This window comes from Meira miltonrushii (genome assembly GCF_003144205.1).
Source record: "Meira miltonrushii strain MCA 3882 unplaced genomic scaffold FA14scaffold_1, whole genome shotgun sequence".
NCBI lineage: Eukaryota > Fungi > Basidiomycota > Exobasidiomycetes > Exobasidiales > Brachybasidiaceae > Meira > Meira miltonrushii.
In genome coordinates, this window is record NW_020289943.1 from 3,834,044 (window position 1) to 3,854,128 (window position 20,085).

The window sequence follows — 20,085 nt, forward strand, 5'->3', positions numbered from 1 at the left end:
TCCCTTCATACTGTGGGCGATTGAGGACAGGGTGCATTCCGTCTCCACTTTGACAATCTCTTATAGTCTCGTCTTTACTGCACATAAGCCAAAACCGCGGCTTTAAAGGAAGGAGAGGAGAGGAGAGTTCCGCGCGTGTGTTTTGTGTGTGCAACACTGTGATTCCGCTTAGATTAGAATGCCTTCCTTGTTCATGCATCGAAGGCGAAAAAAAAGACTTGCTATGCATTTGCCCGCGCACATTAAACTTTTTTTGACTGTTCTTCTCAAGACTATGTTATGCACTCGGAAGCGTAAATCCGATGGAAATTTCAATAAAAAAGCCATGATGCAGAATGCTGGATAAATTATATCAATGAAACTTTCATTCGGGTCACTTTTATCTGTATTACCGGTTGAATTTTAAAGTTAGGACCCTATCACTATGAGGGGTCTATTCTATAGTATACATGTATATGCCTATTTATTCTCCTGGGATGTTGGAATGTCGGATGACTGTTTGAGCAAATTTTGCACTTTTGTCTGTGTTTGATCAAGTTGATCTTGATATTCATTTGCAATACGTTCTAATCCATCTGCCGCGGTTCTACTTTGTGCAGCAACAATTTCATCAAATACTTTTGCAACGTTGGATTGAAGATCGTTATCCAATCCATCACTGATGCTTTGCCATTCACGCCAGAATCTTCTCTTTGCTCTTGACCAACGAGATTGCATAAATACAGCTCCAATCGTACTCACGAATGCAAACGATGCAAATGCAGTAGAAGGTTGTAATGCAATCAATTGAAATGTAAGGGGCATCCCGGCTCCAAGCGTTGAACTTCCAGCTAATCCTGAGGCTAATGTAACCAAACCCGTTGTTCCAGTCAATCCAACTGTTTTCATCGTACTTGATTGTGCTTTCGTGCATAGTTTATCCACAGGTCCACCATCGGCTAACAATTGTGATCTTCGCAGGATGATCGGCTTGGTGAACAAATCTTCTTCTTGGAGTCGTGCTTCGATTGCTTCAATCCGATATTTGCGTAGTTCGTTCAGCAGCAAGGGAGAAGCAAAAGGATTACGATGTTGTCCTTCTTGAGCGGTGGTGTCGATGAAATTCTCTTCTGTGCTATTCAACTTTCTCTCAGATTGGTTTAGACTGCTAAACAGTGTTCTGATACGTCTTTGAAGCCTTTCTGCAATGCTGATCAACCTTCCCGTTTGTACCATAAGACGCTGTTCCAGGTCCCTAGCATAGCCTCGTTCGATCGCCGCTTCCATCTCTGCACGTACATCATCTACCTTCCATACCACTTTCCACCAAGGTAAACGAGTGGAAAGGGCCTTCTCAACCTCGTTCCAAGCATCTCTTGCTGCCGCATCTACATTTGTACTTCGATCTCCTGCTCTCTTGTGCATAGCAGCGTCTCGTCCGGTAAAAGCACCTTTATTCCCATCTTCAAATATCCTCTTCATTATACTTTCTAAAGCAGCATCTGTCTCATTGCGGATCACATTTGCTGCTCCACGAGCTTGTTGAGCTTGTTCGCTATATTCTCGAATGGAAAATTGTGCTTGTTCGAGGGCACGTCTCAATGCAAAATCTGCTGTCAAGGCTTGACCTTCTTCTGATCGAGTCTTGCTTTGCTCTTCCATCAACGAACGAACTTCTGCAAATCCTGAGCTGCTAAATAAGGTTGTAAAATGATCCCATTCACTTGCATCTGGTGAGCCGGGTGCTGATCTTGCCAGTGCTTGTCGTAGGGATTCATTCGCTCTTTGTGCCAAAGGTAAAGATGCATGAACGATTGCAGAGCTCTGCAAAGCATCTTTACCAAGAGATGCAAAAGCTTCTTCCGTGATGGCCGCTTGCAGACCTCTTTCTAACGTCTGTGCATTTGAAATATGTTGACCGCTATGATTAACAATAACCTTCGTGTTAGGCTTCTTTGCAAAGTATCGTAGCAGACGTAGACTATCGTCAACCTTTAGATCTCTGCCAAATCGTTCGTGAGCTGCTAGTGTTACTTCATCAAGTACGAAAACGAGCACGTCGCATTCGTATAGCATACTTCTGTTCGTCTGAATGTCGGTAGGATTGACTAGTTCGACAAATTCAACATTTCTTTCCCTTAACCATGTCGAGGAAGACAAATTGGAGGTAGTGTCTCCTTTTGTGTCATAGTACAGCCGTCTGATGGCATTCTCTGATTTTTGCGTTTCGTTATCCTGCCTTTCTTCTGCCACAGAGTTTGCCCCTTGATTAGTTTGTGTCGCACTTTGAGCCAATGGATCGTCAAGCAAAACCTTTATCAAGCTTTCCGTACCTGATGCTCTATTTCCAATGATGCCTATCCGTAGTCTAGACCTGTCAGGTTGGCTTCCATTTATCGATGGATTGGTATGCAAATTTATTTCTGCTGCTTTTTGTGTTCTTGCAAGCCATACCGGTGAGGAAAGGATTGAGTCGGGTGTAAAGAGCTGTGATGATTGCTGCAGTAGTGCTGTTATTCTTGCATTCGATAATGGTAAGCTATTTTTATAATTCGTGGTACTTTGGGATAGCGATTCATCATTGTTCTGTAGATGGGACTGAGTCGAAGAAGATGCATATCCCCTTGCTACAAGCAAAGATTGTCTGTTTTCCCTTCCAGCCCTTGTTGCCATTCGACAGGAAGATAAGCCATTTCGTCGTCCTAACAAGTGACGAGCATTCATTGTATGAATGGCTTTCCTTGATTCGGTACCTTGATGTCGATCAGGAGGTTAATAACATAAATGTTCTTCTGACTTTGCCCAATCTTAAGTTTAGCCTTGTTTTTCGGAAAAGATACACACACACACACGCAACACGCGTATGCCCCCTTTTGTACCGCACGCGCCGCGTTTCAAAAGTGTTTCTTATGATGATTGTTATTTGACACTCATTACGCTTTTCATTCCGTGCCCATATCATACGCATTTTACGGTGCCGTCAAAACGCCCGTTTCATACACAGAGAGAGAGAAAGAAGGGCTATTGGCATAAAGGTGAGTAACTCAGCATGGTCATTACTTCAGACACGGACAGACATCAACGAAATTAAATAGGGCAATTCCGATATACAACGGTAATCTTCCTTGATTGCTGTCCATCTTTGGTGCTATTTGAAAGCGTTACAACAAGTACTTGTACTCCTGAGTCATTCAGTCTGATGCAATACATGCGTCTGGCTGGCTGATTGTTACATTCTTATCGGTATATCACTCGAATACTTACACATCACCCTCTCCACCATGCCTCCAAAAACGATCAAACAACTTCAACAATCAATCATGACTTCACAGGCATTTTTACAACCTCTGAAACCTGCATCAAAGTCTAGCGTTAGACAGATCGATCAGCCTTCAACAGAAGCTGCAAGAAAAGAGGGACACTTGACTCAAACCCAATCAGCATCCACGACTCAGCAAACAGGGCTAACAACTTCATCCACATTACTGCCATCATCCGGTCCAGAAAAGGTAACACAAGAAGGGAAGAAAAGAGGGATGGAAAACGGTAGACGTCAGATCAATAGAGGTAATCCGGAGTTGAGTTATGCGTATGGCGCACAAAGCGATAAGAGAAAGCGAAGGAGCGTGTTTGATCATAATGCGAATCGAAGTACTGAAACTAGCCCAAATTTGAACGAAGAGCATAATGGCCATGAGAGAGAAAGTATGGAACGTTCTGAACCTTCTGCTACGCCAGAGCCACAAGACCGATATGCGATATTGAAACGACGAAAATTGGAAGCACAGAAGAAACAAGGTGAAGAACAGCAACAAGAGCATACTAGGATACAGCTTAAATCACCAAGAAAAGGTGCACAAACGGTAAATCGAGTAGACGTCGTGGTCGCAGACTCTCCTGGCAGATCAAAACGCGCATCGAATATCAGAAATTCGATCCAATCACCAAAGAATAGAGGGTTGTCGCAGCAAGAGGCGGATGCACCTTCACCTCCAACAAGTACACATGGAGTAAACAGCGACGGTCGAAGCAGCAGCGCAAGGCATAGTCAAAACTTGTACGATGTATCCAACAGCCGTAGTTTCCTGCACGGCAAGCTCAACAGCTTTTACATGAATCAAGACCCCGATTCGATAGAAGAAGCTGAAGAGGATGAAGTCAATGAACATGTTCCATCTTCTCTTCTTTTAGGTGCACAAAGGCAATCACGCGATCCCATCGATTCACGAATTGACATGGATAGCACTCGATCTAGCGGCATTCTTAATACTGAGATGGATATCTCACAGCTACAAAGGCAAGTAGAGGGCTTGCCTGGACCAGAAGAAAGCTCTGTATCGGGAAGCGTGATCGATCAATCCAACCCTTCTCTGATCAGAAAGAATGGCTTTCAAGGAAAAGGAAATCACAAAAATGCCAAAGTTGTATCGATCGAAGAAGAGCCTGGATCGGGAGGCGAACAAAGTGGTCCTGAGAACAGCAAGCATTCGCATACCCCACTAAAGACAAAGACTCCAAAAGTGCAACACAAAACACCTCTACAGGAACAGAAAACTGCCATTCCAGCATCATCACAAGCAAGCAAGAATGTCAAGACCGGATCTTCAAAGCTATTGCTTCTTTGTGCTGCGCTTCTAGGAGCCATATTTGCCGTACTGCTCACCGCACAAAAGGATTTCACAAAACCTCTTTCGCCTTTCCCTTCAAATACAACGCTTGGTGACAAGCTGCTACGCAATCGGATTGATACGCTGGAGAAGAGATTGAAGCAATCTGAGAAAGAGGCTGCCAAAGTAGATCAACGAATTTCGGATGCTAAAAGCGTTGCAGATATGGTGACCGATTCCACAAAAAGCCTGCCCGAGGTTATGCGATTGCTACGTGATAAGCAAAATGGACAGATGAAGCTGGACGACCAAATCTTGGAGAAGCTGAAGCAAGTATTTGTCGAGAAAGGCAAAGAAAGTCCAAAGCAGGCCTCTGCAGCTAGCATATCTTGGGATACATTCCAAAAAGCGAATGACAAAGCGTTGCGACAATATGCCAAAGATGCGATCAGCGGCGAAATCAATACGGGTAATTCGATCATTACACGCGCGCAATTCGTCACTCTCCTAAAGCAAGAATTGGACAAAGCCAAGATTGACATGGAATCCAAGTTCAACGAAAATGCTCAAGAAATTCAAAATGAAATCTTGGCAAAAGTACGTGAACAACGTGAAATGTTTGAACGTTCAGGCAGTTGGAAAAAGATGCAAGGCGGCAGTGGAGGAAACGTTCCAGCTAATTTGGAATCAGCACGATCATCGATTATCGAAATGATCGAAGATGCCTTGGAAACCTATTCGGCAGATCGAATCGGAGAACGAGATTATGCACTCTATTCATCGGGTGGCAGAATCATACCTTCTTTTACTTCTCCCACTTTTGGCCTTCGTAAACGCTCTTCTTCACCTTTGGCATGGTTCAGTAAAGCTCCTCTGCTTGAGCGTGTTGGCGCTGAAGGACAACCACCAGTGATCGCTTTGGTTCCTGATGTAACGCCAGGAATGTGTTGGGCTTTCGCTGGATCGGAAGGTACTTTGGGAATCTCGCTTGCTCGACGTGTTCTTGTATCAAAGATCACTATGGAACACACTTCTCCTTCCATTTCTCACGATCAGAGCATTTCTGCTCCTCGTGATGTGACTGTTTGGGGTATCGTAGAAAGACCGAACGATGTCAAACGATTGACAGAATATCGCCGAAAAAGAAGTCAAATTGGCGTTGAAGGCGAAGAGGGTGAAGAAGATTCCATTTTACCTGCGCCAATTCCACCTTCTGATCGTCATCTATTATTGAGCACATTCACTTATGATGTTTTGGCTTCAAAAATGATTCAACAATTCCCAATTTCACGCGAAGCTGAACAATTGAACATTCCGATTGCCATTGTTCAAATGCAAATTCATTCAAATCACGGCAAGAAAGATTATACGTGTTTATATCGCGTTCGTGTTCATGGCAACGAATGGACCTTGGAAGATGAATTGCAATCTCAAAATTAATCTTTTATTTCTTTGTTGTTTTGTTAAATTTTTTTTGTACGACTCACTCACTCGCAACCTACACTCTCTCACATAATTGTCAAATAAAGTACATGTATACTATCACATATCTCACCATCTTTTCTCTCTTGAATGTGTAATACCTATTTACAATAGTCTAACTTTCTATGGCCACGATGGACGTAGTCTGGCTATTCTTGATCTTCTTCCAGAAAAACGTACTATTCTTCTAGAAAAAGTACAAACCATCAATAAATAGTTCCCACGGGAATACAGGGAATGGTTCTCTATAAATCGAAAAGTGAAATTCGAATAGGCAGATGTATAACTCTATTCAAGACCTACTATGAATGAAAGAAGAAATTCTTACCATTACTCTAGTCCATGTTGACTCCATTTCTATGCAACTGTTAGAAGAAAATAGAAACACACAACATGTTTACGCCCACAGGCGTATAGTAGTCTACTCGACTATTGGCAATACATGTGAAAACGGTCCCAATGGTACTGGTCATATGAATACAGTGATTTCATCAATGAAGATGGAATTTCTTTGCAAGATGACTGAAAAAAAAAGTACATGATTTTCTACATTCGGTCTAATGGCTCGATTGTCAAAAGACGCAAAGCAGCATTCAAAACGTGTCTTGCAGATCGATACATGAACAAACGTGCCAAAGCGAGATCTTTTTCTTGTCCTTTTACGATCAAAACTTCCCATGCACTTGAAACTGCATGTGTAAGTTTATAACAATATTGAACAATGGTTGAAGGTTGTTGTTCTCTCGTTGCAGTTTTTACCGTATCAGGCCAAGAGGCTAACAATAAAGTCAAATCTCTTGCTTTTGGCTCGGTGAGTAAGTCTAATTTCAATTGACTGATATCCAATGGACTTGGTGGTAATTCAATTCCATCAGTTTCGGCCACACGACGTTCAACGGAGCACAATCGGACGTGATTGTACTGAAGGTATGGTCCTGTATCACCTTCGAAACTCAACATTCTACTCCAATCAAAGTTGTAGTTGTTTCCACGACGACCAGTCATATCTTGAATCTTGACGGCTGTCATACCAACAATATCTGCTGTACGTTCTTTATCGATAATTTGTTCATACTTGTCTGCATTCTTTCGCATAACATCGTGCATGTTCTCTTTGGTTTCATCAAGGATGTGATCCAAAAAGACAGCGGTACCTTTACGTGTAGACATTCCCAAAACCATACCAAAGTTGATATGTTGTAGTCTGCCTTCTTTGGGATCGGCATAATCGTATCCGAGCAGTTCCAAAACTTTGAAGAATTGACCCAAGTGAAGATCTTGTTGAGATGCAACAACATAGATCATCTTGTCAAATCCTTTTCCGTGTTGTTCTTTGAATTTAGCCCATCGTTGATTTGCTTCACCCAAATCACGGGTGATGTACAAAGGTGTTCCATCTGAACGTTCGACAATTGCCTTTTCCAACTTGTATTTCTTCAAGTCGATCAATAACGCTCCATTGTCTTCACGTTCGCAGTAAGGTGATTCACGTAACTTCTCTACAACTTCTTGAATACTCTCTTTGCGTACTTGCGATTCACCACTGTACACATCAAAGTGAATGTTGAGACGAGCATACGTTTGTTCGTATTTCTTGATACTCAAATCACGGAACTTACGCCAAAGTCCAACTGCCTCTTCATCGCCATCTTCCATCTTTTTGAAAAAGGCACGGGCTTGTGTGTGTAAATCAGGGTTCTCTTCTGCTTCTTTGTTGATTGCAACGTAAATATTGTACAAATGTGTTACGGCATCCTTTCGTAATTCTTCTTCGCTACCCATCTTTTTCCATGCAACGGCCAATAAACCGAATTGTTTACCCCAATCACCAAGATAATTCCATCTTTCGACATACCATCCATTTGCTTCGTAAAGGTTTGCCAAAAACGCACCAATGATCGTACTTCGTAAATGTCCTGCATGGAAAGGTTTAGCGATATTTGGAGAAGAGAATTCGACAATCATTCGTTTTCCTTCTCCGCTCTTGTTTGTACCATAAGACATCTTTCGGATTCCGTTTGCATCGGGTGCAGATCTACTGAGGGCATCAATTGTTGCCAAGGTCAATTGTGTTAATGTGGTCGTCGGTAGCATATAATTGAGGAAAACACCTTTATGAGCGAGTGATTCCATGTATGCATTTGGTTTGAATTGTTCCAAAACCTTTTTTGCCAATTCATCAGGCTTTGCTTTTAGCTTAAATCGTGGTAGAGCAACGACCAAATCTCCATCTTTGGCTGTTGTTTGAACGGCTTCGAATGCTGCTTGCAATTTCACTTCAGGCAAGGCTTTATTGATTTGTTCAGCGATTGCGACACGGAAAGCGTCTAAAGGATTCCTTTTTGGATCAGCGCCTTCAATGTGAGGCAGCTCTGGCAACTGAGAGAGCAGGGGCACTCCTGCAAATGCTTCTGCGGCTGGCATGATTTTGTATTTTGCGTAATTGTTCGATGTGTGAATTGTTTTGTGAGGTTGTAATCCGTTTGTTAGACGTAGCGGTCTGACAACGTTTGTCGTTCGGCAACAGGCTTCACGAGCCAAATACGGCACGAATCGCTTGCCAAGTGTTAATGTTCTTTGCGAACAAAACGTTTTGAAAGATGGGTATTGTACCAAGTACTGGCACAAAGAGGATCACGATGTAGTGAAAGTTGGAATGAAGAGGACGATAAAATGTCAAATGCTACTTCAACTTCTTCGCGTTTTTAGGCTTTGCATGCATGCAAGCAGTGTGAAGTGACTTACGCATAAAAATAAAATTTATTCGAAAGATAACTTCACGTGTAGTGATTGACATGACTCCCATCAGAATGACTCAGTGATGCAAATTGATACAATTAATGACGATGATTATGCTATAATACAATGTTGATGATATAGTACAGAATGGCAATTGTGCGGACATCTTCATGAGAATGCTAGCTTTCTAGCTAACCTCTTACGTTCAGCGATCGTGCCTGGACTGATCTCGCCCAAGACACGTTTGACCTTTTTGTGTGTTGGATTCTCTCGTGTTGCTTCCAATCGAACGGCATTGGCTTGACCTGCTGCTGTATCACCTGCTAATCGATTCTTGTCCTTTACCTCGCTATCCGACAAAAGTGGATGTGCTGAATTGGCTTCAACTTCCTTACTTGCATGTTTGGGTAATTTGCTATAATGCGTAGGTTTAGGAGTGTTTCTAAAGTAAGGATGATGAATCACTTCTTCTGCATTTATTCGTTTGCCAGGGTCAAAAAGTAGAAGTTTTGCCAAAAGGTCAAGAGTATCCGGTGAAGCAGCGGGAAAGACAGCATTTAAAGGCGGTCTTGGATATTGTTCAATGGCAACGTAATTCGGTAATGATTTATGTCCTGGCCATTCCTTCTCTGTAGGCGTACCGAGTGCACGACAGATGGTAGTGATTTGTTCAATATCCGACCCTCCCGGTAAGAAAGGCACTCGCAGCAATAGTTCTGCCAAGATACAACCGACTGACCAAATATCCACAGCGGGGGAGTATTGTTTGGCTCCCAGTAGTAATTCCGGCGGCCTATACCAAAGGGTAATAACGAGAGAAGTCATCCGAATTCCAGAATCTGCCAATTCTCTTGCCATACCAAAATCGGCAATCTTCAATTCCCCGGCAGGAGAGATGAGTAAATTGTTTGGCTTTAAATCTCTGTGTAAGATGAAATGACGATGACAATATTCTATTCCACGGGATAACATTGCCATCCATCCTTTTATATCTGCAGGTGTGAATACGATTTCTTTGTCTTTAATCAAACGTTCTAGATCTGTATCCAAAAATTCAAGTACCATATTCAAGCTCAAAGTTGTAGAACCTGACGAGAAACAATCCACCAATCCGATAATATTCGGATGCCTCAACTCTCTCAACACCTTAACTTCTCGTATTGCCGACATATCCATTCCATCTCCTGAATTGGCAACTTTGATCTTTTTTATGGCCACTTTTTGTCCAGTTTTTGTATTTCTTGCCAAGAATACTGATGCATATGTACCTTCACCTACTTTTGCTAATTTGGAGTAAGTGGATCGGATCGCATTATTGCTCTCTGCTGCCGAGAGCAACATGGTTTCAGCCGATCGAATGAATGATCTTTGTGGTCAGGAGGAAGGGAGGAAATTGCCAATTGTGGAGAGTGTTGTCCCAATCAAGTTCACGTGTGTGTGTGTGTGTGTGTGTGTGTGTGTGTGTGTGTGTGTGTGTGTGTGTGTGTGTGTGTGATGTGAATACGATCATGGCTTTATTACAGCGTATGCATAAAGACGGCTGATTGAACTGCGTATAAAACGCGCCGCCTGAATGTAATGGCACACGCGGCTAAGAATGCATGGCACACACAATGCAGAGGTGCATAAAGACTGATGAAGTGCATTTAGTTTACGCGTACATGCCTTTTTTTTCCTTTTCGTTTGCATATCCAATTCAGAATATTCAGACACACACACACAACAGAGTACTCCTCGGATAAAAACCAGACACAGGATACTCACATACATACATACACAGTACTCACCTCTGTAAGCAAATCAAACATGCTCATTCTTACCTGCCATCATCAAATGCACTTTTGATTACAACGCATCCACCTGTTCAACCGCTCACTTTAATCATCTCTAACGCGGTTTGATCGCGTCAAATCAATAAAACAAAAAGATGGACAGGCCAAGACGTTCGGGTAGGGTAGCACAAGCTGCAACAATTCCATCCGTTTCACAATTTCAAACACCTCCTCCAAATCAATCACAAAGAGTTCAATCAAACAATAATGCAGTTCCTTCATCTTCACGTATGGTCGTTTCTGCAAATACAAACTTTTCAGCAGGAAATCAAGGTATGCCAATGTATCATGGAATGGATAATATGGCAATGCAAACGGCTTCGGCTGGTACGTATGGAATGCCAAACGGAGGATTGAATCAAAATCAAGCTGGAATGATGTTACCGCCAAATGGATTCCCAAATACTGCATCAACATCCAATCCTGCTTTGAACTCATTCCAACTTGGAGGGACATCCGCTCCTGTACCACCTCAATTACCCATTGGACCTGGTCAAGCACGTTTTTCAACACTTTCTTCTCGTGCAAAAGTCGGTGTGACAACTTTGATGCAGCCGATCTCGAATGAATCCAATGATCCTTATAGAGGCGTAGATTACGGTACAACAGAACGTACAAGAGGAGGAGGCTCAAGAAGACGAGCAGCAGCAAATATACGCTACTACGGAGAAGATGTGAGCGATTTCGAAGAGGATGATGATGAACGTGGAAGTCCATCCAAAGCAAACACGCCTTTAGAGCAAGAAGAAGAGGAATATGCACCTGGAACCTTACTTGGAGCTCCACCTCCAGGCAACAAAGTGTTTGCCAAGCGATCACATAGAGTGAACCCAATCGCACCAAGTGAATCAGAATTGAACGAACAAGCTACAAAGAAAGACTTTTTGATTCCGATCAGGATCGAATTGGAGACGGATAATCATCGTATTCGTGATACATTTACATGGAACATTCGCGAACATATCATCAAACCACGCGAATTTGCTAAAGTGTATGTCCGGGATCTAGACTTGCCAAATGAACCTTTTGTGGAATTGATTGAAGGTGCAATTGTGGAACAAATCAAGCTTTACAAGGAGAGTGGAGTTGATCTAGTGGATGTTGGACCGGCTTCTGGTGGCCCATTTGCATCGAAGGATGGAAAGAAACGTAAGCGTGACGGCAGAAATTGGGATTGGGGGATCAAAGGTAGTAATGCAAATAATGATACACCAACGAAAAAGGTTCTGGCTCTGGAGCCATCTGCTGAATCGACAACGAAAACCAACGGACATCATGAAGAAGAGAGCAAGACTGATGTCGAAAGATGGAATACTGAAGGTCCTGATGGCAATTTCGAGGATGACTTACGTGTAGTCTTGGACTATGACGTTCAAATTTATCGTCATCATTTACGTGATCGATTAGAATGGGACCTTTGTTCGCCTTTGACGCCTGAAGCGTTTGCAGCTCAAATGTGTAAAGATCTTTGTTTGACAGGAGAAGCATCACCGATTATCGCGAATGCAGTACGTGAACAATTACTCAATCATTTACGTTCGGTTATCGAATTGGATTTGGTAGGAAAAGGGTTGGAGTATGCACGTTGGCAACAAGAGCTAGAAGAAGCAGAAAGAGATATGCAAGAGAATAGTCGACGAGCCAAAGAAGGATTGCCACCGCTACCACTCAAGCCACTACAAATCATGCAAGAAGAACAAGAAGAAGAACCTGAACAATTGGGCAGAGGAAGAAGAAGGGGTGGAGGCGGAATGGAAGATGGAACGAGTACGCCTTATAATGAAAGTAGTGCGGCTGCCACTCCTGCACCATCATCTAGCAAGAATATCATTTTACGTACGCCCGATCAAAGACGTTCGATTGCTGAATCGTACTTGTTCATGTTGACCGAACGTGGACCACGTAAACTTGAAGGCGTTTGGCGTGAATATGCTGAATCGCGAGAATTTGGACCGTTGATCGAATTCTTGACGGATGAAGATTTGGAAAAGATGGATGCAGAAGCAACAAGAGCTGGTAGACGTAACCGTCAAAGGAATACTACCAGGAGAAGACGCTGAAATGTTGTGCTATATCTATAATTATACTATCATCTTACATGTATGTACATCAGCATGAAAATTAAATGTTTAATTCCATTATCACTCAGGTACGACAGGCAGCCAATAGACGCGCGTCTTAAAGTGGCAGGAAGATGCAAACGCTATTTTTGTTGATTCTCCACTCCTTACAGTCATCCTTCGAACACATTGTATTGGAAGATGTCTGATAGTTTCGATCTAGGTAAAGCATGTCTCGAAGGCAATTCAAGACTTGTTATTCGTCATTTAGAAGGATTACGAGAAGAAGATGAATCATTAGCACAAAAACAAGTTTTACAACCTGATGCCGATAAACGAACACCACTTCATTGGGCAGCAAGTTCAGGACTTTCATCAGAAGCGATTCGGCTATTGTGTGATTGTGGAGGCAAGGAAATCTTGGAAGCAAGAGATTCTTCCGGTTGGACAGCATTGATGATCGCTTCAAGTGCAGGAAGGGCAGAAACGGTTTCACAGCTGTTGTACGCAGGTGCTGATGCGATTGCAGCCAATCCTAGGGGACAGACTTCCCTACATTATGCTGCGAGCAAAGGACATCTAGATGTTGCAAAAGTCTTATTGGAACAAGGACCGGGAGGAGCAGATGTGAATGCTAGAGATGGAACAAAGCAATGCCCTCTACATCGTGCAGCTGGACCAGGACACGATGCTCTTGTGAGATTGTTGCTTAGCCCACCTGCACCAAAGAATGGTGCCAAGAGAGAAAAGACCAGGGTGAACCCGCAAGACAGACTAGGAAATACGCCTTTACATTTGGCGTTTGATTCTGGGAATGGATCTACGGCAATCATTTTGATTGAGGAAGGAGGCGCAGATAGAAATAGGCTAAATCAAGACGATCAAAAACCAGAAGAAATGCCGGGGACAAATGAGATTGAACAAAGAAAAGTACTAGAATATGTACGTAGTCATGTAGGATAACACAAAAAGACAGATGGGATCATCAAATTGTACTTTTTTTTTCATTGTTTTAGATCTTGTTTTGCGCATTGCCTTCTCGGATCCATTTGGCATTTTGTTGAGACTTTTCAGCGATAGTCTTGCCATGCTTTTCTGCGTAACCAGGCTTGAGCATTTCTGGCAGCAATTCATTGAACGAAGGAACACGCATACCCTTTTGAATTGCATCACGATTCCATTGACGTTCAATCCAAGCTTGAACGTTTGGACCGATCTTTGCGTCTGGCACACCACTGTGTCTGCCCATCATGACCCAAGGGAATCCGTTCATATCAGCGATTGTATACTTTCCGCGACCGGGGCCTACGAGCCAATCACGATCTTTGAGACGTTCTTCCAAAACGGCGAACAAACGAGCGCTTTCGTTTGTATAACGTTCTTGACCGTAAGGAATCTTTTCTGGGGCATAATGATTGAAATGGTTTGCTTGTCCCATCATTGGACCGATACCGCCATGAATGAAAAAGATCCATTGCAAGACTTCTGAACGGTAAAGGTCACCGTCTTTTTCATTTTTGGAAAAGTTGAAGTGATTTTCCGGGTCATAATTTTCTTGCAAGTAGATTGTGATTGCGGCAGTTTCAAAGACATTGAAACCATCACCACTTCCTCTGTTTGGATCAACGATTGCGGGAATACGACCGTTTGGACAAATCTTTAAGAACCAATCGGATTTTTGTTCATTTTTGGAAAATTCGATCTTGTGTGTTTCATAATCCAATCCTTTGTAAATTGCTTTCAATTCTTCCAACAAGTTGCTCACTTTGAAGCCGTTTGGAGTGGCAGCCGTGTAGAGTTTGATAGCTTGAGACATGATTGGTCGAATTGTGGTTTGGTGGTGGGAAGGGAATGTATTCGATTACCTCTTCTTTATAACTAACCCCTCCCCACTCGGTGGCATATAAGCCGATCGATCACTTAAATCCGAAAATACACTCACGCCGTGCACCTAATCACTGTCACAATGTTTCAACCCTACGGCCGTGCGCGTAAATCCTCCACTTTTAAATCCGAAAGATAATCGAACCAATGGGAGCCAACCTTCTTGCTTTCGTTCATGGTGGTCTTCATGTCATTGTGAATTATGAGCTTTAATTGAATCTATATTGAATCTGTTCAGGCACAGAGTAACGCCTTGATGATGGCGCTCGTTCAGTTCACACTTGGCGGCGAAAGGCGTGATGACGCCAAGATGATGGCTTTAAAGAAAGAATAGGCAGATTGTAACGCCTTTAGTCGTAGGCGTCAAATGATGATTGATTGTACTAATGAAAGATATAAAATCATGAGAATCAAACACAAATTATCTTGGCTTTTCACTTTAACAATTTACAAATTTGAATTCGGCATGGTACCGATATTTCCAATGGTCACCAAGAGTGATCCACAACCAAACAATATGAAAGCAAAAACAATTGAAGATCAACTGGAATCTGTTGATCTGATTGCTCCACCACCTTCTGCTTGTGTTCTAAATGAGTCAGATCATCCTTTACAAGCGTCACCAGTAAAGGAATCCACCGAAGTAGCACCGCCAGAAAAGGAGGAAGCAGGAGCTGAAACAAATTCTAAACCAGCAATGCCTCCATTACGTAAAAGAACAAGTTTTTGGGATATTTTTCGATCATCGATTCATAAAGGAGGTGGAGAGCTTACGTCTGAAAATGATCAGTATAATGAAGCGAAACTCGATACATTTGTGGCTGGACTGGAAACCAAATTACGAAAACTCACGGATGACGATCAAAAGGCGACTGGTCAAAATTCAGTTGAGAACGAGGCCCCAACTGCCACAACACAGTCTGGACATTCTAGATCACGATCTGATGTGGGCCATGCATTTTCTCAACAATCTTCAAGGGATAGCGAAGATGAAAGTGAAAATGCGACAAAAGGAGATTCTCGACCTCCTCTGCGTAGACAAACAAGTATGATGAACTTTGCTTTGAATATGCCATGGGCAAAACGGACAAGAAGACTAACGGATTCAACGTCATATTCGACGTCACATGCCTTTCCAAGTAGTGGTATTGCATCTCGTTCAAGTACGTTTGATAGTACAAATCAAAATGATGCAAATCCTTCAACGTTATGTCACATCGATGATCAAAACGGTCATCAAATTGCTCAAGATTGTGTTAAATTTGCACATGCACGTCATACGATCAAAACGACAAAAGAAATTGAAATTTTACGTAAACTTTCGATCGAATTGGAAAGTGCGTTCAGACATCAAATTGATAAAGTTGCAATTTTGCATTCACAATTGGAGTCTGTTCATTGGCGTCAACATGATTTACAAGATGAAAATAAACATTTACGTGCTCAAATTGGTTCACTTAGCGAACAAATCGTTCATCAACAAGCTCAAATTGAAGCTTTACGTGTCACGGTGAAAAGTTTATCTACGATGATGTCACCTGGTACGAAGGAAGAAATTGCAGATGACAAAAGCGAAAAGAAAGTTGATCAACATCAAACCGCAGATCACGACACAGACACTTCCGCACACAATAGCATTTTGCAACATTATGAAGATAACGATAGCTCGCACGAATCTACCGAAGCTTCTACTCCACCTTTACCGAAAGCTGAAAGTCCGAAAGCAATCGAAACAGAACATAATCATAACAAAGAAGAATCGATTCATCGAGAAGCATATCCGGAAGGAAAGCAAGATGATCCAGTCTTGTTCTCAGCAGGCATTTTATCAGCTAATGCTACTCAAACATTCGCCAATATGCAAGTACATGTATAATGTTAAGACTTTAGTTTCTATACCTCATTGTTTCTGTTTGTATGATACTCTCACTCTGTCCGTAATCTTGATTCGATAATCTTATTTATTATTTTTGTCAATGCTCATACAAGATGATTATAAACCAGCAAACTCAAAATATTCAATTTCACGGTTGCATTGGATTGCAAAAAGAAGGCGTGAGACAGAATGGAACGAAGAAGAAGAAAATAAATGAGGAACAATGTTGTAGAAGTATGACCGTTTGAATGGAAAAAAAATATGATGTGGTTCGAACAGATGTGAAATAAGAGAAAAGCACATTCTAGATGAATCAAAATTGTTATTGTATCAGGATGTGGGAATGATCAAGTGCGTTTTGTTCCTTTTGAGTGGTCCAAGATTAGATGACCGTAGCATTGATGCCAAGAGTGAGTATCGCACTCAATCACTCAAGAGAGGTATGTTGTCGCAGTTCCTGCAAAACGCTAGTGTCCATAGGGATGCTCGATTTACGACGAAGATGCGCATTTGGTGAAGTTGTATCAACTTGCTTTGGATTAAGTTGTGGTAATCCTGCCGTCAACGCATTGGTATGAATTTTTGTCGTATTCGGGCTCGTCGTAGAAGAAGAGGAAGAACGATCGGCATCCGGCTGATGGATGGCTGACGGCGGGGTAGATGTGCCGGTTAACGAAGATGATGAAGAGGATGAATTTGAAGATTCACCCAAAATTACACCACCTTTTTTCACCTGCCCCGCCTGTTCAAAATCCTGCCCACCATCTTTGCCTCCTGCAAATATTCCTCCGCTGCCTACATTTCCTTTTTCGTTTCCTGACAATCCCGGACTTATTCCTTCCAAAAAGCTGCTTCCAGGTCCTCGTGCTGTGCCTTCTTCTTCTTCTCCAGTCATATCTCCAATCGATCCCATAGAATCACTATCTGAGAGACTCAAAAGCTCGGCTGCACTTGATCTTGGTGCAGGATCGTCATTGAGTAAACTTTGAGGTGGTTCAGCGCCAATCACTTTGCTATTCTTCAACGCGGATTCACGCAATTGCTTCCATGCTTCATCTCGAGTTCTAAGCTTTTGTCTCTCAGCCTGTCTTTGTTGTTTGAACTCATTTGTGCACATATCAAAAAGGGCAGGATTGATCTCCATAAATAGCTTGAGTGCATTATATACCAGTCCATGAATCGTTCTGTTCCAGTGACTCTTTGAGTTTTGATAGAGACTTGCAAAGACGATTGGCAGAATCACTTGAACATTATCACCGATCAAGTTCACAATGTATTCGTTGTTCCAGAAATATAGCGCTCGTTCTGCAACTTGGAAGTGCTGTGAGTTGATGCACCTCTGCAATTGTTGGAAGAGGGGTACTTCGATCTTGACAAATTCAGAAGGCTCAATGACGTCCAAAATTTCTTCGACTTCATTCAAGAACATTACCTCTTTTGGACTGTTTACCTTTGGCCAGTAACGCAATAATCCGAGGATGACCTCTTCCGTTAGGCTGCTATCCTTCTCCAAGAATTGTACGACACAGTATGCCAACTGTGGGTGGTATAGTGCAAGACTTTTGACTTTGTGCAGAGGGATCAGGACACGGGTTAAGAACGTTTTGTGCTCTTCTTTGAGCGGTAGAGCAAATCCATTGATAATCGAACCAAGAATCTCCAATAGTTCCGCGATTCCGTTGTGTCGCTCGGTTTCATAGATGAATTGGAAAAAGACATTGTTGATTGACCTACGAATGAATGCACGAAGATTGAGGAATTTTCCATAAATACGATGCAAGGTTGTTTTCAAGAAGTCGCGCTCCCTAGGATCTTCGCTGTCAAATAGCTCCAAAAGTTGCAAAACGAAATGTTGATCGATAAACTTCTTGGCTACGTTGGTATTAAAGTCGGGCGACTCGACGAAACGCAAGAAGAACTCATAGACAATTTGCAAATGAGGCCAAGCAAGCTCTAAGACAGGTTCATCTTCTTCAGGATCAAACGCATCACCGGTTGGATTGACTTGAGGAGGAATCGAGCGGAAAAGATTGGCTCCAAACATGGCCACCACTTCAGGGTAAATTTGTTCAGTGATCACACCTCGTTGACTTGTGATGTAGTCGAGCATTTCGTGTAATGTCTGTGCTTTGACTTGTTTGCCTTTTAATTCTTGACTTGCGTCATTGAAGTCAAATACGACTGAACATTGTCGCAGTTTGCGAACAAATAGTTCAGGTCGATCAGCTGGAACCACTTCACCAAAGTTGGGCAGCTTCTCCAGTTCAATCTTTTCAGTCACATGGAATCTGCTGCTGCGTTGCTTTCTTGGTGGTGTTTTGCTGGTAATTGGGATGGTATCTTTTGGTCCTTGTGGCATTCCCTGTCTCAGCCTGTTCAAGGTACCAGCCTTGGGTGGTTGTCCTGGTCCCAATTCGGATGCAGTCAAGCTTGAGCCACTAGATAAGCCGGAAAGAGCAGGCACATTAGCTCCGGGAGGCGGAGGAGAGCCGGGGGATCCAGTATGTGGATGATGTGGTGTATGTGGAATAGGATCTGCGGGCATTTCGGACGATACAACGACGATTGGCGGTGCTGGTGAAGTTTTGTCGGCTAAATTGGAGCTTCCTCTTCGCTCTCCCGATAATGCAGATGCACTTCCACTACCTCCTTGTTGTCCTGAAAACTGATTTGAAGAACCGCCTGCTCTTGCGTATGCAGCCTGTCCTGCAGCTGTAGCGTCGTTAGGCTGTGATCCACGCGTGAGTGATGTAGTGGAAGAGGATGGCGATGAATTATTGCTCGTGCTGCTTGTGGCTAAGCCTTTAAGTGAGCCTTGGAAAGCAGAGGAAGCAGGTACTGAACCTCCCTTTGGTGGTGGAACTGGAATTGAAGCGCCTCCTGCTCTTGGTGTTGATCCGTTTTCATTAGACTTTGACCTTGACAGGTTCTGATGAGAATAAGAAAGAATGAAAGTGTGGTAGATGGTCAGTATTCGATCTCTTATTTCACGCAGCGATCAAAAAGTTTACTAACCATAGCCTTTTTGAGACCCTTCATGGTGTTGACACGATGTGATTTCGTGTCTTTCTTCTCTAATCAACACCCCTGTCTATAGACAGTCAGACGTGTTGAGTGATTGATGAAATTGGCAATCGCACTCGAAAGCTCTTGCAATTATTTTCAGTTGCTGATTGAATAAGCTGAAAATGTGATAATTTATGCGAGTGTTTTTGCGTACGCCAGATTACGAACTCCAAAGTAGGGCTGAAAGGGGAACTATTCCGGAACTTTCACTCTGACTCCTTTTGACTGGATTGAGAGTTCCGTAATCAGCACGTTTGAATGCAATCTAGATGTTGATGATTCTAGAGACTCAGATCCTCGCCTGTCTATTATGTCGAAGTGATGATCTGCTTGTCGTTATTTGACAAAACAGTGTGATTGATGATCGTGTTGAATATGAATGTGATAACAATCAATACGCTCGTGTGCGCAATGAGAGGGATGCGCGTTTTGTATCAGTGCTTTGGTGCCTTTGGTTAGAAGCAGTGTATGTAAATTGTAATACATTATATACAACACACGCACTACACTCATACCCTTTCCTTTACCAACTCGGCAAGTTCCCCCTTAGCCTCAATTTT

The 20,085-nt window shown here is 42.7% G+C and overlaps 8 protein-coding genes across 8 annotated transcripts; 3 read left to right on the forward strand and 5 right to left on the reverse strand.

The window, feature by feature from the left end:
- Positions 1-355: 355 nt before the first annotated feature.
- Positions 356-2,782, reverse strand: FA14DRAFT_170834 (uncharacterized protein). Its single transcript, XM_025500297.1, has one exon. The coding sequence runs from the start codon at positions 2,701-2,703 to the stop codon at positions 460-462; it is 2,244 nt and encodes a 747-aa protein (XP_025358402.1). The 5' UTR covers positions 2,704-2,782; the 3' UTR covers positions 356-459.
- A 2,515-nt stretch (positions 2,783-5,297) lies between these two features.
- On the forward strand, positions 5,298-6,026 carry FA14DRAFT_117135 (uncharacterized protein; the record flags this gene model as incomplete). Its single annotated transcript, XM_025496214.1, has 2 exons — positions 5,298-5,681; positions 5,760-6,026. 2 exons carry the CDS (start codon positions 5,298-5,300, stop codon positions 6,024-6,026), a joined length of 651 nt encoding a protein of 216 aa, XP_025358403.1.
- Positions 6,027-6,184: 158 nt separating this feature from the next.
- FA14DRAFT_159831 (arginyl-tRNA synthetase) lies at positions 6,185-8,764 on the reverse strand. The gene has a single exon (XM_025498408.1). The coding sequence runs from the start codon at positions 8,490-8,492 to the stop codon at positions 6,615-6,617; it is 1,878 nt and encodes a 625-aa protein (XP_025358404.1). The 5' UTR covers positions 8,493-8,764; the 3' UTR covers positions 6,185-6,614.
- Positions 8,765-8,886: 122 nt separating this feature from the next.
- On the reverse strand, positions 8,887-10,148 carry FA14DRAFT_142905 (putative KIN28-cyclin-dependent ser/thr protein kinase; the record flags this gene model as incomplete). Its single annotated transcript, XM_025497188.1, has 2 exons — positions 8,887-9,056; positions 9,099-10,148. 2 exons carry the CDS (start codon positions 10,146-10,148, stop codon positions 8,976-8,978), a joined length of 1,131 nt encoding a protein of 376 aa, XP_025358405.1. The 3' UTR covers positions 8,887-8,975.
- A 272-nt stretch (positions 10,149-10,420) lies between these two features.
- FA14DRAFT_159832 (SNF5-domain-containing protein) lies at positions 10,421-12,783 on the forward strand. The gene has a single exon (XM_025498409.1). The coding sequence runs from the start codon at positions 10,735-10,737 to the stop codon at positions 12,697-12,699; it is 1,965 nt and encodes a 654-aa protein (XP_025358406.1). The 5' UTR covers positions 10,421-10,734; the 3' UTR covers positions 12,700-12,783.
- A 928-nt stretch (positions 12,784-13,711) lies between these two features.
- FA14DRAFT_163649 (glutathione S-transferase C-terminal-like protein) lies at positions 13,712-14,515 on the reverse strand (the record flags this gene model as incomplete). Its single annotated transcript, XM_025499830.1, has 2 exons — positions 13,712-13,818; positions 13,855-14,515. 2 exons carry the CDS (start codon positions 14,513-14,515, stop codon positions 13,712-13,714), a joined length of 768 nt encoding a protein of 255 aa, XP_025358407.1.
- Positions 14,516-15,067: 552 nt separating this feature from the next.
- Positions 15,068-16,519, forward strand: FA14DRAFT_183728 (uncharacterized protein; the record flags this gene model as incomplete). Its single annotated transcript, XM_025501333.1, has 1 exon — positions 15,068-16,519. One exon carries the CDS (start codon positions 15,068-15,070, stop codon positions 16,457-16,459), a length of 1,392 nt encoding a protein of 463 aa, XP_025358408.1. The 3' UTR covers positions 16,460-16,519.
- An 83-nt stretch (positions 16,520-16,602) lies between these two features.
- FA14DRAFT_131265 (protein phosphatase 2A regulatory B subunit) lies at positions 16,603-19,965 on the reverse strand. The gene is made up of 2 exons (XM_025496927.1): positions 19,475-19,965; positions 16,603-19,388 (listed from the first exon to the last, which is right to left on the reverse strand). Exons 1-2 carry the CDS (start codon positions 19,496-19,498, stop codon positions 16,887-16,889), a joined length of 2,526 nt encoding a protein of 841 aa, XP_025358409.1. The 5' UTR covers positions 19,499-19,965; the 3' UTR covers positions 16,603-16,886.
- Between the last annotated feature and the right edge of the window lie 120 nt (positions 19,966-20,085).

Excerpts from the sequence above, each read along its gene's own strand:
- FA14DRAFT_170834 (XM_025500297.1), bottom strand. The coding sequence starts at position 2,703 with ATGAATGCTCGTCACTTGTTAGGACGACGAAATGGCTTATCTTCCTGT.
- FA14DRAFT_159831 (XM_025498408.1), bottom strand. The coding sequence starts at position 8,492 with ATGCCAGCCGCAGAAGCATTTGCAGGAGTGCCCCTGCTCTCTCAGTTG.
- FA14DRAFT_159832 (XM_025498409.1), top strand. The coding sequence starts at position 10,735 with ATGGACAGGCCAAGACGTTCGGGTAGGGTAGCACAAGCTGCAACAATT.
- FA14DRAFT_131265 (XM_025496927.1), bottom strand. The coding sequence starts at position 19,498 with ATGAAGGGTCTCAAAAAGGCTATG. Across the intron at positions 19,389-19,474 it reads AGGGTCTCAAAAAGGCTATG|AACCTGTCAAGGTCAAAGTC; the intron begins GTTAGTAAACTT and ends TATTCTCATCAG.